General features: G+C 34.1%; 1 protein-coding gene and 1 pseudogene across 1 annotated transcript; one reads left to right on the forward strand and one right to left on the reverse strand.

The window, feature by feature from the left end:
* The first annotated feature begins 9511 nt into the window (after positions 1–9511).
* Positions 9512–13477, forward strand: LOC143635405 (putative enoyl-CoA hydratase 2, mitochondrial). The gene is made up of 8 exons (XM_077103252.1): positions 9512–9709; positions 10933–11102; positions 11236–11310; positions 11400–11490; positions 11580–11631; positions 11752–11855; positions 11940–12016; positions 12778–13477. Exons 1-8 carry the CDS (start codon positions 9544–9546, stop codon positions 12952–12954), a joined length of 912 nt encoding a protein of 303 aa, XP_076959367.1. The 5' UTR covers positions 9512–9543; the 3' UTR covers positions 12955–13477.
* A 1959-nt stretch (positions 13478–15436) lies between these two features.
* LOC143635406 (ethylene-responsive transcription factor 1A pseudogene) lies at positions 15437–16435 on the reverse strand (annotated as a pseudogene).
* Between the last annotated feature and the right edge of the window lie 315 nt (positions 16436–16750).

The raw sequence follows: 16750 nt of genomic DNA on the forward strand, positions 1-16750 counted from the left end.
AAAGAAAAGTAAGCGATTTAGATATGTTTACGGTCTTAAAATACGAAACAATGAAATAAGCAAATAAGTTGTAAATATGAATGTGTCGTTTCGTGATGAAAGGATGTGTTTATATCATGAACTATAATCATTATGTAGCATACATTATAATATGAAGAAAATTATATAAGAAGAAAATCAGTAACATACTTTTTATTGCTTAAAGAGCCAAAGATGGTAACTGGACGAGTTTGGGGCAATATTGATAAATCCTAGTTCTATAATGGATGGTACGCATCATTAATTACCCGTTGAGTTTGGGGTATACTCGTACGTTAGTTAAAAAGTACACTTTTGGTGTTTTCAAATACATTTCTTATTATTCAAAATTTAATTTTGTTTTATTAACAAAGAAATTAGCAATATAAAGATAAAAAAGTTAGTATAGTGGTAAGTTTAATATCAATGAAAAAAAAGGTGTACACGTATTGCTTGAGTAAACGAGTATTTATGCATTCAGTAATCAGGTCAAGGATCGTCTAACATAATATCCACTTATATTTAAAAAAAACTGTAAAATTATAAAATTCAGGTTCATTATCCACATCTAGACTAGAAAATAACCAGAGAAATAATCGTGTGATCTTCACAAAGTAACAGAAAATAAAGAGGGACTCTATTTGTCATAGGCAATATCAAGAAGGGGTAGCTGAAAAAATACGAAAGATTTAATGTATGAAGACCAGATGGCGGATTGACTAGCAAATGGCAAAGCTGTAATAAGATGGAGTTTAAAGGTCAAGGTCTAGCATAGTAACATGTATATGTATGAACTTGACCAACATAAAAATTACAACTGGACTCACATATTTGACTTTTTTCTTGGACAATGAAAAATATCATTTTTTTCACCTGACCGTAACGCGTTTCTATAATTAAACAACGTCAAATGTAATATTATAATACCATTACGATAAGTTTGTTAGATCAAACGTAGTGGAGGGAAGAGGAAGCATTCCTATCTTTAATTTTATTGGTTCACTCTAATTTTGACTTTACAATTAAACTATTAGATCATGTGTAGTCATAAAACTTCATTATCAGGGGTAATGCGTTATGTGGCGCCCAGTCAGAGTTATGGTTTTGTACAAAAACAGGTTGTAGTCATAACTCTCCAGTACCAGGGGTTATGCGCCACGTGACGCCCAGTCATTATTAATTTTATTTGTTTTTTTAAATACTAAATCATTAAAATAAATTAACATAAAATTAAAAATTACATTAAACTTCCAAATAAAAAATACATTAAACTAAATTAAAAAAAGATACATCAAATTAAAATAAAAAAACATAAATAATACTAATAAAACTAAAACTCATTTATATTTTTCTAAAATTTTCGCTCGTCGATTGGCTTTTAGAGATTGGACTATCGGGTCGTCTTCGGATAGCTCATTTGATAAAATCTTGATGTCTTTATCCATCTCATTCCTTTGAAGTAGGTCGACGGCGTCCAAATTTACTTGAAGTCGTTGGGTTCCAAGTTGGTGTAAATCTTGGAGTCGAGAGTTCATTAATTGGAATTGGCTTTCCAATTCGGGATTCGAACCCGTTGCCGACGACGAACCGGCCCCTTTCCCCTTTCCTTTGCCTTTGGTTCTTCTACCCCCCGGCCGAGGCATGTCGGTAGTATTCACGGGGTCATTATCGCTTAAGTTGAAGTTTCGAGCGTCGGAACGGGGCGTGTGTGGTCAACCGAAGATGATGTTTTAGACTTTTTTTTACGCGGACCACCTTCGCCTTCGGCTTCGGCTTCGGCATCCAACACCATGCCCCATTTTGGGTGATGCCTCAATAGGTCTTTCCAAATGCCAAAGTAGTTGAAGGTCCCGCCGACCTTATGTTGAAACTCAACCAACGCGTTATCCATGACTTCCGCGTCCGAGACACCGCTACTCCTAGTTCGATTCATCCGAGAGAAAACCGTATGGAAAGCCATGCATTTGGTGTTTATGTCGCCCCATTTCGACAGTAACGAATCTTTTTCTCGACGCGAGTCCCCGCCAAGGTTGCGAAACCTCTCTATAATTTTGTGTCAAAATACCCCCGTTTTTTGATAGTTCGCTAAAAAAATAAAAACATTACAAGTTTAATGTTTGTTGTAAGAAATTTAAAAAAATATATATATATGCATTTTAAAAACCTACCGCATTTGGCATCTTCCGATATTTGGCCCCAAGCACGAGCACATAGTACGCACTCGTCGATACTCCACACTATCACCGTCTTTTTAACCCGATGTTCACCGGCGGGCTTCTTTGCGTGTTTTTTCGAATGTCCGCGTTGGCTCGAACCGCCCTCGGGTTGTGTCTCCGGCACGAACTCGAACTGGGTTGGGTCTCCGGGGCGGGTTGGGAACCCGAACCCGCAAAAATGTTTGTCATTGGGTTTTGGAAACCGGGCACCGCATTTGGCATAGAGCTTTGTAGAAGTGCAATGTACGCGGCCATTTGCGGGTCATACATTTGCGGGACGGGTACGGTTGGCGTCGGGGCGGTAGATTGGTTCGGTTGTGGATTTTGGTTGCCTTGACGGGCATATTGGCCGAAACCGAGAATATTTTGGTTGTTGTTTGGAAACATTTTGGTAGAAATATTTGTGTAAAAGATAAAAATTGGTATAGAAGTAGAAGGAGTGTGTTAAAAAAATGAGTTTGGTTTGTTTATATAGTATAAATATAATTAATATATATATATATATATATATATATATATATATATATATATAAATCTCAACGGCTCCAACGGCTAGTTTTTTTGATTCCTGTGCCACCATGCGCGTTTTGTATACAACGCAACAAAAAAAAATTATCATAACGAGGGGGGGCGGTGTACCCCCTGCGTTTTCACCCAAAACGCTAGCCACAACGCTAGCAGTACACATGGTCTTAGGACGTTTTATACAAAGCGTTGTGAGAGAAATGAAAGTTGAAAGTGCCCCCATAACGTCCCGGCGGTGGTGTTCCTGACGCGATGAGGGCTTTTTGCACTTTCATGGTGCCCCACTATGAATGACCTTACACTAGTTGTAAAAAAATAAAAGCAAAGTCATATATGATTAGATCTACGATTAGACAAAAGATTCAATATATTAATCTCTTATCATATATTATGTATGCGATTTCTACAAATCTGAATTAAAAAAAACACGTGAAACCCTAAATCAAGCAATCCCCTGTCACCAGTGATCTCCTCCGTTAAGCTATCTCTACCGCCACCGATCCACCAATCACCGGCATCAACAATCCTTTGTCACCATCACCGGCGTTGATAATGAGTGTCCGGGAACTCGGTAAAAAAAAACAACGCTTCTCTCCTTTGTTCACAGGTTTGTTTTAGCAATTTGATCAATTAAACTTTAAAACAGATCAAATTAATCATCGATTCATCCGAACAAACACATATGGATATTTAATCAAATCAATTTTTACCTTGAGCATAATTGGTTTTAACCTTGAACGTTTTAGGCAGGGGATGGCGTAGCTAAAATAAGCAGGGGTAGCAACCGCTACCCCTCAACTTTTCGTCAGTAGTATAAAGTTTTTAGTTGGTTATCTTATTTCGCTACCCCTGAAAAAATATAGCGTCACCCTTATTTGTTTAAAGTCCAACCAAATTAAAAGTTAAAACTAATTAAACCCAAATTAGAGTTTAAAGCTCAGCCAAATTAGAACGCAAACCAAATAAAACAATTGTTCATTATTTCTTATGCTTGGATACTTGGACCATTAATAATTTGTTTATATAAATTATTAATTTGGATTTGTTTATGGGCAGTTGAATATTTAAATGATTGATTATGATTTATTGGATACTTGGACAATGTAAATTGAAATTGATTAAGGATTTAGGGTTAAAATTTTATTTCTTCTAAAATTAGAGAACTTGTAAGATGATACATTAGTTTTATTAACAATCTTTTTAAACGAAAAGTCCAACAAAATGATTTTATCGGTCCAACAAGTTAAAAAATCATTATACGAAATACGGTAAAAAGAAATCGGTTATTTTATGAAATACGGTAAAAAAATTTAAATAGATCCGCCACTAGTTTTAGGTTTTGTAATTCTATTTGAGCGTATTTGTTTTCTTAACCTTGAACGTGATTCGCGTACCTAATATACATTAACTTATTATTGTACATTTAACTTGCCTCTATATAAAAATATATATTTATAGACTTTATAAACAAAAGAAAAAGGACAACTCCGATAACCACTCCATTCAGACTCCAACTACTCGGTTTATTTGCTTTTCTAATTTCTAAATTATTAAAGCCAAGAAGTTGACAAAACAAATTTTAATATTATATGACATCGACGTACTTAAAGTCTTTCTTTTTTGGGATATTATTTTTATGTATGGAATTGTCAAAATACGTAAGTGGTTTTTGTTCAAAAAGCTTATATTACTAAAGCATGTACAGCGGTAAACTATATACGGAAGTCATCAAATAGACAAATACCTAAACCAACCAAACACTTGACTTTGCCGATGGGATCACAATTACTAGGTAACACATGAGCCGGTTTGGTTTGGTTATGGATTTAAACCAAACCGATAACCAAATGTTTCGATTTTACATTTTTATAACTGATCGGTTTATGTTATAAACGGTCCAATTAGTTACGTTAACCACCGACTTTAGAGGCTAGTCATCAAAGCTCGATTTTAGTTAATAAATCTAAGTTATATTAACGTTAAATAACATTTTAGCAACCTTTTTATTTTTATAAGTTATACAAAAGAATAAAAACCTAATATGTTAGTTATAAAAAATATAGAAAAACTTACAGTGTGTTCCAGAGTCTCATTTAACGAGGGGAGGGGAAGGAAATTAGGAGAGAAAAGAAATGAGACGGAAAACTTTTTTTTGTGTTCCCGAGTTTAATGAGAAGGAAAGGAAAATCAAGGAATATACATATTTCACGTGTTCCCGAGTTGAAAGGAAAAGTAAAGAACGTTATAGTATACTATTATACCCTTTAAGTAAAACTAAAATTAAATTAGTTTTGAGGGTAATTTAGTAATTAATAAGATTTTCCCTCTTAATCTCTTTAATTTGGGAGGATGATATTATACTCAAATTTTCTAGCTTTTTCCCTCTTTCCCCTCCCATTCATTTTCTTATAAAATCTCTCAGAACATGATTTTTTTTTATTTTCCTCTTCTTTCCTTCCCCTTCCCTTGTTAAATGAGATTCGGGAGGCATACCATCTATAATATAAAAATTAAACAAATATTAAGGTTATTTTTAGTATTGGTCTGGTTAAATTAATTATGTTATATATACACATAATCATAACTGAATCACACGAACCGGTTATTCATAAATAACCGATTATTCAGTTTCTCAATCGGTTCGATTATGAAATAAATGATCTATTTATTTATTTTGATTCACAACCACTACTTTCATATACGGGTTAAGCCCAAACCTAGTTCAACACCAATGACATTGGTGGACCTATTCAAGATAGCTAACATGTACATTGTAGATTGTACATACATGATTCAGGAATGACGTCAGCCAAACAAACAAATTACTTGTTAAGGTTATTATTCGTCATAACTTGTGCGGGACCCATCCCCATACAATTTCGTAATGGGCAAGCAAGACTGAACGTACGTTTGAGCCTAACAAACATATGTACAAGGTCTCTTAAACTCTCTTTAAGTTCACAACCAACAAAAAGCATTTCAATAGTCAAAAGAAGGCGAATGAAGTTCCTAGAGTGCAAAGGAAAAGGAAAGTGTTAAGAAAATCATTTTATTCTCACTTTGTAAAATATAGATTACATAAATATATACAAATATATACAATGCATAGTATATAATATAACATGATTTAAACTCATATATGGAGCTATAAGAATCAAACAAAAGAAGAAGAGTCAAGATTTGTCTTCTGAGGACACATAACAAACACGCTTCTTTTAAAATATGTTTTGTGATTATATATGTGTCTTGCAGTATAATAACCAGAGCAGTAGTTATATGACCGGAGATGAACTAACGAGTTTGAGATAGAATTTTGATTTGCTTTTTTATCCTTTTTATTTGTTGGATAGAACAAGATTGTGATGCTTGAATGATAGTTACGCTGACTCACTTGTCATCACTCATCATGTATCAGGATGGCTCGCTTGTGTATTGGGTGGTTTCAACTTTCAAATACTATTAATAAAAGTTCATTTTAATAGTTAGAAACAAATGATAAGCGAAATTAGCATTTCATTAAATGATAACTGTTACAATTAAACATGACATGCTCCATGTTTAGCTTGAAAAGTCACTTAATCACCCATTGACAACACTTGAAATTAGATATGTTTATATGGACCGAGTTTGCTCCCTTGCACGTATTGGTGTGAGAGAAAAACCAAATTAAGAAAAAAGTTTAATTACCCGTGTCGTCATTCGAGAGAAAAAAAAACTTGTGCTGCATTTCAAAGTTTGTCATAGTGACAAATTTAGAAGAAAAATTAAGGTTTGTTTTAAAAAAAATTGTTTGGACCTATAAGCTAATAATCTATTATTAAGTAATAATATTTGAGTTTTACTACTATTTTCTTTGTATAAAATACAAATGTCGATCTAGTGTTTATGTGCCTTTTAATTCTTCAAATGAAGTAGTCATTTTCCTTCTCTTGTAGTTTATATAAACATATTTTTTGGATAGTATAATTATTTAAGTCCCTCATGATTAAGTAGCCACCTATTTGTTGGGCAACTTTTAAGTGAAACCTATTTGTAGTTTACGCTAATTACATTTTTTTGATGAATAGGATCCCACTATCCCATAGATATTTAAAACAATTTATACATTATCTTATATTTAAACAATTTAGAGAACCGCCTATCTGATAATTTCTTATGTGAAGTATGGGATATGATTATTTTTTATTTTTTATTTAATATAATGTTAAATTAGTAGTTGTTTTACATAGATAAATTGTTTCTAATAATATAATGTTAATTCGGTTCTTGAACAGGCATGAGTGTTCAAGGAGAATTTGAGAATTGGTAAGCCTGATTGAACTGTGACACCTTTTGTCTCTTCATCGGTGTTGTTGGCCCTGTGCTGCCTTTTGTTTACATGCATGCTAATTCTTTGTGATTTTGGTAAACTCGTTTTTTCACATCTCCTTGCTAAATGACCCCAACCCGACACATTATCCTTGACGATCATATCCTGAAAACATATTTCTGGCTCAGGATTTGACTCATAGGCTTCAAACTTCTTCATTTAATAGACCTTCTTGCATTAAGAAAGTTGATTATAATTGTCCAATGTGGTAATGAACAATTATCACCACATTTTACACACTATACCATTTTATAACTTTAATATAATTTAAGAACTTAAACGTTCTTAATCATTTTATATGTCTATTTTGTATAATTCAATATAATATGAAGGTACTTTTGTCAAATTTTACATATACGTAAACTGGTTATTACATATATGTAAATCGGTTATAACACCAACGTTTTGTTCGCGTACCTTAGCAAATGTAACTAAAATTGACAGAATTCATACCGACTTACCACCACAACACCCAGGTTTTACCGTTTGAATATTGTTATCATTAACTCATTAGCTTTTTTTTTTGTTATCCTTATAGCCCGTTGTCGGCCCAAGTTATTTATATGGAGTTGAATTTCACATCATTAACTGATGAGCACTAATAAAAACTTTCATTCACATTGACTCAATCTAGCCCAATTCTTGTTAGTTATAGGCTGTTTTGTTTGAGGCCTGTTAGTCGTCAAGCCCAACGCCATTCGTTCGTTTTCTATATATTTTTTTTCTTTTATAGCCCAACGTGATGTCATTCCAATTGTTTTCATTATCTATTGTCATTCCTCACAAGTCACAACTGCTTCACATCTATAAGATCAATGAAAAACAACACGATGTAAATTTCATCCCACCAAAGTTTATATATACAAAATGTTATGACAAGTTCTATAAACGTGATAAAATATGCACAAAAATTGAACCTAACAAAGTAACAATCCTATTTACTTTACCTAAAGTTGTATATGTATAATAAAAGTAAATAGTTTTTAATTTTATTTTTACTCGACTTACGGTAGGAATGAGATCGGTACCGTATCTCTACCCGTACATATACCTGTATTCGAAAGTATTCGTACATAAAATTAGTAAATTTAGGTACCCGTACCCAATTTTATGGAGCGGGTACGAGTACCGGTACATGCACATGTACAACTACTTTCGGGTAAAGTACCCACTTTTGTACCACTTTGTTATTTTTTTTTAAATCTCCACTGAACTTAGTTTTGGTACCGTACGTTACAGACAAACAATTATTTATATTAACACAACTAAAAGCGTAATAACACAACCAAAACATAATACTAAAAGTCTAAAACTAACACCGAAATAAATCATAATATAAAATCCATTCATAATGAAGTAATGTATTCCAAAACATAAAAAGTCTCCCAACATTTTTTTATCAAAATGTTTAAAACTAAATTAACTTATGCAAAGAAAGTCAACATTCGTTTAATCTTCGCTAGTTATTTTTCCACTTCCCCTTTTTCTTTTCTTTATTTATGGCTTCCTCAATTTTTATAGAAAAATAAGAAAGAATGTTAATACATGTTATTTAATGACGTACCCAGTTACACATACATGAAATAAAAATATACGAATACACAATATATGAATATACACATATAGATCGAGAAGGAACTTATTCAACTAATATATATTAGGTTTTGAAAATATCGCTTGAAAGTTAAGTCATGAGTGTTGAAATTTAATAAAAGCCCCTACATATTCTAAACGGATAACACTACCCGTAATACCCGTACTTGTACCCGAAAGCACCCGTACCTAAAATCATTAAATTTGGGTACCCATACTCGTACCCAATAGACACGTACGGGTACTGAACATGTACGTGTTCAGGTATTCGGGAAAAAAATCTTATCCCTAATTTATGAGGTCTTAATGAGCCGAGTTGTTGGCGAGCTACTCGAGCTCGGATCAACAAAAAGTTTGAAACGAGCCGAGCCCAAGCATCAAATAAAGCTCGTTTAGATAGCTAGCATGTGCTCGATCCTTGTGTGCTTTTAGTTTTTCTCTTTTAGACTTCTATTTATTAGTTTTGCGTTACCTGGTCAAACTCAAGCCGAGCTTTGACTAGTTTAAGGTACTATACGAACTTGAGTCGAGTTTTGGCTTCTTTTCTTCAAACCTTATAAAAAGTATTAAAAACATATATAGATTCATTATTTTTTAACAATAACAAACGTGTCGAGCCCAAGCTAAAAAGCAACGAAAGCGCCGAGCTCAAAACGAGCTCATGCTCTCATAAGTCAAAACGAGACAATTAAAATATGTTTTTAAGTTTTAGCCCCTATCCTAATCTAGTCATCGTTTGACCTTCTTTAACCCAGAACCTTTCTACTTCAACTTTATCCATCTCTCTGAGTCTGATCTGTTCTGCATGCAAACAACAACAAAATGGTATTGTTTTCAACCATAAGCAAACGATTTTGCAATCAAGCTTTAATCCATTCAAAACCCTATCTATTTCCCGCCAGATTTCAATTCCAGACCATCCGTACACTCCTCCTGCAGTCCGATTCAGAATCCGTCAAAGTTCATCGACATTCCGATGCAGATTCCGGTAATTATTAATATCATATGCTTATGCTTGTTATGATTATATATATATGCTAATGATAATATATCCCCAAAATTAGGCGTAGATTGTGGTTTCATTTTGTTAGGGTTTGAGTTTTAGCTGAATTAGTCGGAGATCATGTTAATGTTCAGTGATCTCGTAGTTTAATAATTTCACATTGTAATTCGATGAGTGAGTAGAAGGACTATGCAGCAGTTAATGCCGAAAAATATCGGATATCACGGTGAGATATCGATAAGTTTAATATCATGCAGGATTTATATATATTGCAATTTAATACTAAAAATTATGTATACTCTCCTACTTTTAACAAATTAACCTTTTGCAACTTACAAAACACTAACGATTGTAGCAAGTAGGAACCGATTGAGACTTAAACACCAACCACTAAAAATTGATAATTAAGACTTCAAAAAACTGATATCGGGAATCGGTGATATATTGGTCAATATCGGTCCAAAATTGGTCAATATCGCCGATATTATTGGTACCGATATTTTGACTAATATTCTGCTAGAGGTCTGATAACCGTAACTGCTATAGCACTGATATTGACTGGATAGAGAAGGAATTGGAATCTAATTGGTTGTAGGGGTGTTCAACTAATAGAATTTCGAATGAATCAAATTGAATTGTTACAAATTTGAAATTATGGAGCTGGATTCGAATTCGATTCGGAAATTTGAAGTTGGAGCTGAATTCGATACGAAATTCAGTTATTGCGCTCGAACCGAACCAAATCGAATCGAATTTTGAATTTTTCGAGTTTGAGTCGAACACTGTACACCCCTAGTTGACAAACTGCTATTAGACAAAGTAACAAAGCAAATGAACTAGAAATCCAATACAGACACTTTAAGCCGGTTACTAGATTATGGATTTAGAATTTTTATGTAGGGTAAATGTTTCTTGGGTTGATCATTGTATTAAATATTAAATGTTAGAATTTAAAGTCTTATAAGAAGCTCTTTCGTAATTGCGTGTCTCTCAATATGTGTGTATTTACATGATTATGTGTGTATGTATAAAATAGAATCGAAAATGACAAACTCGTATTTGATTCAAAATTCGGTTATTAAAATTGAATTCAAATATTCAAAAACCGAATTCAAATGGATTCTAATTTGATTAGAATCGAATATCTATTTTTTTATGTGTAATCTCTATGGTGATGTTGCAATGAATTGTACATGTTTCTGTAACAGGAATTATTCAAATTAACATGGATAGACCGGAAGCGAAGAATGCCCTTGGGAAGGATATGTTGAGAGGATTACTGAATAGCTTTGAAGCTATAAGCACAGATCCGGCTGCAAATGTGTTGATGATATGCAGTTCAGTCTCTAGAGTGTTCTGTGCAGGTGCTGATTTGAAGGTAGATTTTGGACATGCTATTTTGTACATGCTATTTTGTACAGTGATGAAGTTTCACTTGAACTTCTAGATCATAGTTATACTTTTATGGTCACAGATCATTGTTAATTTGTTCATTATCTATATTTTGGTAGGAGAGATTGACCATGAATGTATCTGAGGTTCGAGCTACTGTAAACTCACTGAGGTCAACATTTACATTCTTAGAGGTGTGTTTCATCGTTCTCCTGTAGGCTTTTATGTTTTTTTGAATCATTTAGTTAAAAAATCAGGATCTAAATGAACATTTCATGTCCAGGCACTTCAAATTCCAACTATTGCAGTTATAGAAGGAGCAGCATTGGGTGGAGGACTGGAAATGGCTTTATCTTGTGATCTTCGGATATGCGGTAATGATTACTATTTACATATGTAATTATCAATTAAGAAGGATAATGTTGATTAAAAAAACAAAAAAGAATATTTGTTGTCTTTTCAGGAGAAGACGCCAAGCTGGCATTACCAGAAACCGGGCTTGCTATAATGCCAGGGTATGTGTCATACACACAAGAAGATAGTTATCAGTTTGACCTGTTAACTATCGAAGATATGGTAAGAAACTTATTTTGTTTAAGAATATGTTGTCATGTTAATCTTTTTGGTATGCACAGGGCAGGAGGGACACAACGGTTACCTAGGTTGGTTGGAAAATCAAAGGCAAAAGAACTTATTTTCACTGGCAGGAAGATCAGTGCCAGCGAGGCATTATCTATTGGTATTGTTAGTTAAACCACTTTGTTCTTTGTCTATCTTTTTTTGTTTCTTGAAAACCATGAAGAAAAAGTTAATAATTATGTAGGTCTCGTCAATTATTGCGTTCCTGCTGGCGAGGCTTATTCAAAGGCACTTGAAGTTGCTCGTGATATTAATCAAAAGGTACTTTCTAATATGTTATGATCTTATAATGATCAATACCAATTGAAATAACTGATTTAATTGCTTAGTTTTAGCAGCTTAAGGTGTAATTAGGCGTGAACATTTAGTCATAAACGGGTCAATTCAGGATATGTTTAATTTCTAAAAGGATAAAACCGGATAAAATTAAGTTAAAAGGGGGAAAGTCAAATGGGGGTCAAACCGGTCAAAAGTCCCTGAGCATGTATTCTAATGCTTAAACCTCCTAAATCAAACTCTTTTTTTGTAAACATATATTACGCATTGATTATCCAAAATCGGTTGCTTCTTGAACAAGTCAATTTAATTGGATGTGATCTGTTCTTTTACATGGTTAAAGATGAACCCAAACAAAAACCAATGGTTTGATTTTATGCATTCGTAAAACCAAATTTACTGTTCGTTATTAAGCCCAAATGGTCAAACCGAAACCAAAATGAACCCAAACCGAAAAACCATAAGTCCATAACCGAAAGGTTTTCAAATATTCAATGACCAATTTTTCGGTTTTTGAGCCCCAAAACCGATCCAGACTGACCCATATGACGCTCAACCCAACATGATCGCCGACCGAACCCGCTTTGACTTACAAAACTTCCAACTCGCAGCATCCATTGACCCACTGGTATTTAACTAGTTATCCAGCATTACCGTTTAACCAATTTTAAACCCAAAATCCTCTTCAATAACAAGAATTTGCAGATGACATTTTTGATATTTGGGTTAACGATTCGTGTTATCAGGGTCCTGTGGCAATCAGAATGGCTAAACGAGCCATTAATGAGGGTGTAGAAGTAGACATGGCATCTGCATTGGGCGTGGAGGAAGACTGCTATGAACAAACCTTGCATACAAACGATCGGTTAGAAGGATTGGCTGCATTTGCTGAGAAGCGAAAGCCGGTGTACCAAGGAAACTGAAATGAAAAGAAATACAACTCCCATCTGTATTCAAGGTTAAATGTCAGATTCTGCAAATAATTGGAATGAGCCCATTTACAGTGGCTTTAACTGTCAATAACTGGCTCGTGACCTTTTAAACTATTTGTCTGCTCTGTCATGCGGTGATTCGGTTCTTTAAATTAAATGTGAAAAATATAATGCCAAACGGGTGGGCGGGGAATAATCAAGTTATAAATACGTTTTGCATCTTCTTTTTGTCTCTGATACCAATAGGCTTCTGAACCGAAAGCTGCTATCGACAAGCTTACAGAGCTTTCAATTTCTTAATCAAAACATGAACTACCAACCAATAAACCTAGCTCGGTAGCTCCCATCTTATAGGGAGGAACCGAGCACGAATAGGAAACGATAATCCTAAATAAAAAGAAAGATATAAATTTAAATAGATAACAAAAATCATGAAAATCTTTGAATTTGCTCGGCGCTCCAAGCTTTGTCCACTTGACCACACGGGTATTACAAGATCAATGGCGTACGACATTATCATACCGATTGGCATGATGTACCTTCGGTATCCGGTGTGACTTCGACATGACTCCCACTCTAAGATGTGAACAAATATAAGAAGAAAGAAGATAGACATATGACATCAGTTATTATTATTTTTTTAGTTTTTTATTTTTGAATGGGCAATTTGGATCTCTAATAGATCACCCGCTCATTTCCATACTCAGAGCATCAGAGATCATCCTTAGGATGAGATCTACTACATGTGAGAAAACCCGTGACCCAATCTAAAACCTTTATTTTTTTTGTCACATGTGTGACTTGAGCGTAAGATCTTCTCATTTTAAATTAAAATATTTAGATGTCTCAGTTCAACTAAAAATCATCGCATTATTATCTTTTTGGGAAGATTACAAGGAAATAGAGGACTATTTATCATCACATAAAACAAATTGAGAAATTTAATCTGATATAAATTCCTATTCAAAGTCAAAATAAGATTAGTCTTGGTCTTTATTCTTATTCATATTTGAAGTCTTTCATCAAGCATTACTCATTGTCATTGCACGTGTGCTTACAAGTCCCCTGTTTTTGTATTAATATCTCCTTGGAAGACACCAAAAAAATATTCAAATCTATGTTGTTTCTTTGAATCTGCGTTAACATTGGGTTAATATAATATTCAAATCTTAAATCTTTAACAGGAAATTATTACTTTTCAAAACAGAAAAAAAAAAAAACTTTTTGTTTAAAGTAATTTTTTTTCACCCTAAAATCTTTCAAACTTTGCACTTGCAATTTTGATAAGACGGGACACTATACCATAAACAATAACTAAATACGTATAAATGTGTAATTATCACATTTATAATTAGTAGACGATCATAAACAATAACTTAACTATATAGATGCGCTCAACCTAGCGTTTCATTAGTAAAAAAAAAATTAGTAATACAAAGAAAGCCAATATTTACATTTTGTTTTACACAAAAAGATAAATAATATTCGCAACAAACGCACATGTAAGCTAAACAAAACATTAAACACATGAAACAACATTAACTAGAAACAATAAGTGTACACACAAAAAATGTCTAGTCAAAGACTCAACTTTCACACTTTCATGTACATTAAAAAATAATAAGTTTTAGAATAACCAACTAGAGTAATACATTGCACGAGACTGTTTAGGACACTATCGTCGTTAGTGAGGTGCGAATGTGTAGTGGCAGCACGGTGTTGTGATGACGGTGGGGGAGGTATGTTTGTGCATATTGCAATGGAGGGAATGAGAGATGTAGTGCGATGATTTGTACAAGTTTCCTACTTGTTCACTAATCTATACTACAGTTTCTCTCGAAAATGTTTAAAAATACTTGGAAGCACCCCTTCTATGAACAATGTATCCGCCCGTTGGATAACTTAACGGTGTTAGATTAACTCAAATTCGAGTCTATAGTTTAAACTTCAAAGGATTCTTGGAAAACTCGAGCTTGAGTAGATAATTGTTCCAATATGAGTAGAGCTATATATATCATGAAAATTATGGTTTACAAAACAAACTCTATTCAAAAGCATGAATAGGTTGTTAATACTTTTAGGAGAGAAAAACTGTTTATATTACAAACTCTTGATGTTATATGTATATGTCAACTTATATGTATGTTTTGGCATAACTTTTCTTTAGTCTTTACTATAATATAATTAAACAAACAATCCAATGTATTGGTGTGCTTTTGGTCTATTTCGATAACATCATGTATAAATAGCATCTTGGAATTTTCTATGCTTAACTATAAATATGTCATTTATTTATGGACTCAACATATTAAATTCTAAACAAATGGGACCCACAGTCACACTCGGTGACCATCAACTACTGCAAACTATTTGCCACGTGGAGACATTTCCACGCTGGATTTTGCTCTACGCTTTTTTTTTCTTTCCGACGACGCTCACAATGTTTGAACTCTTGTTAAAACCAGTTACACTCACAATGTTTGAACTCTTATTAAAACCAGTTACACGGCTCTTTTGGGGACTCCACTTCTACCTTTATTCTCTTCTTTGGTAATCGATCATCCGAGGAACTTGCTAGTGATCTTGCCCTTCTTTTCGTTGTAATTCGTATCGGCTCTGGCTCACCAGAATTAACCCAAAGAGGAAAATTTAATAAAGCCCGAGAACCACGCATCCTATACGCCGCCCTGTCATACGCTAACGCCGCGTCCACTGCCGTCTCAAACGTCCCCAACCACACCCTCGCCCCGTTTTTCGCTGGATCTCGAATCTCTGCCGCAAACTTACCCCACGGCCTCCGTCGCACGCCTCGATAATGTTTCCCCTTGACTTCTTGCATCATTCCAGCCGTCTGAGACGGCGATTCCATTTGATAACTCGAAATTTCTGGCGAACTCACTAATACATCCGCTTCGGTTTTAACGGTGTTTTCGGACGTGACATTCGTTGGCGACGGCTGACAGTCAAAGTCCAACGCCTCGTGAAGAAACCGAGCGATTAACATATCATCCGGATCATTCTGTTCGAAGGGCAATTCGGTAAACAAGTCATTGCTTCGACAACTTAAGACCGAATCATCTAGCAAATGACGTCGAATAGACTCAAGAAGAGCGAATTCGGACTCGAACCCGCTACTTTGCATCATGTTTAGCACGAAATGAGTTCCCAAAGTGTTTTAAACTTTGTGTGTGTTTTGTACAAAATATATATGAGACGGTTTTCGGTTGAAGGATAAAAAGGTATAAATAGGTGTGGAATATTGGGTCAGGTTCGTGCACCTGAGAAGAATAATTGTTTGGAATATTATTAAAAAAAGTTGTAAATTAATTAGTTGTTTCATGTTTTGTCGGATATGAGAATGATGTTTCTTGGAAGCTCATGTTAGTTATTTATTTATTGTGGTGGTGTTTTACTCACGTGTGTATTATTGTAGCAAGTTGTGTTGTTGGCGTGGATGGATGACGTCATTATTTTCGGTCATGTTGATGATTTTTTGGATAAGACGTTCTTAATATAATTCATATTTTTAGGTGGTTGTAATAAGAGTTAATGACCATTTTCGTTCATGTTGTTTGTAACTTTCGTCACTTCAGTCTAAAGTTTGAAATTTTGTCAATTTAGTATTCATAATTTTAAATATTAGCCAATTACGTCTCAACCGTCTAACGGCATCCAGCTATGCCGTTAGTTTAAGGGTATATTTGTCTTTCTCTTTTTTATTTTGAGTTAATGGTCATTTTCGTCCCTATGGTTTGATACTTTTGCACTTCATTCCAAAGTTTGAAAA

The sequence above is a fragment of the Bidens hawaiensis genome, unplaced genomic scaffold (assembly GCF_021521415.1).
Source record: "Bidens hawaiensis isolate Kalapana, Puna unplaced genomic scaffold, B.hawaiensis_p1.1 tig00007499_1, whole genome shotgun sequence".
Classification (NCBI taxonomy): Eukaryota; Viridiplantae; Streptophyta; class Magnoliopsida; order Asterales; family Asteraceae; genus Bidens; species Bidens hawaiensis.

Bases quoted from the DNA above. Each gene is read 5' to 3' on its own strand.
- LOC143635405 (XM_077103252.1), top strand. From the start codon at position 9,544: ATGGTATTGTTTTCAACCATAAGCAAACGATTTTGCAATCAAGCTTTA. The intron at 11,632-11,751 runs GTATGTGTCATA...TGGTATGCACAG, and splicing joins GGGCTTGCTATAATGCCAGG to GGCAGGAGGGACACAACGGT. The intron at 12,017-12,777 runs GTACTTTCTAAT...TCGTGTTATCAG, and splicing joins CTCGTGATATTAATCAAAAG to GGTCCTGTGGCAATCAGAAT.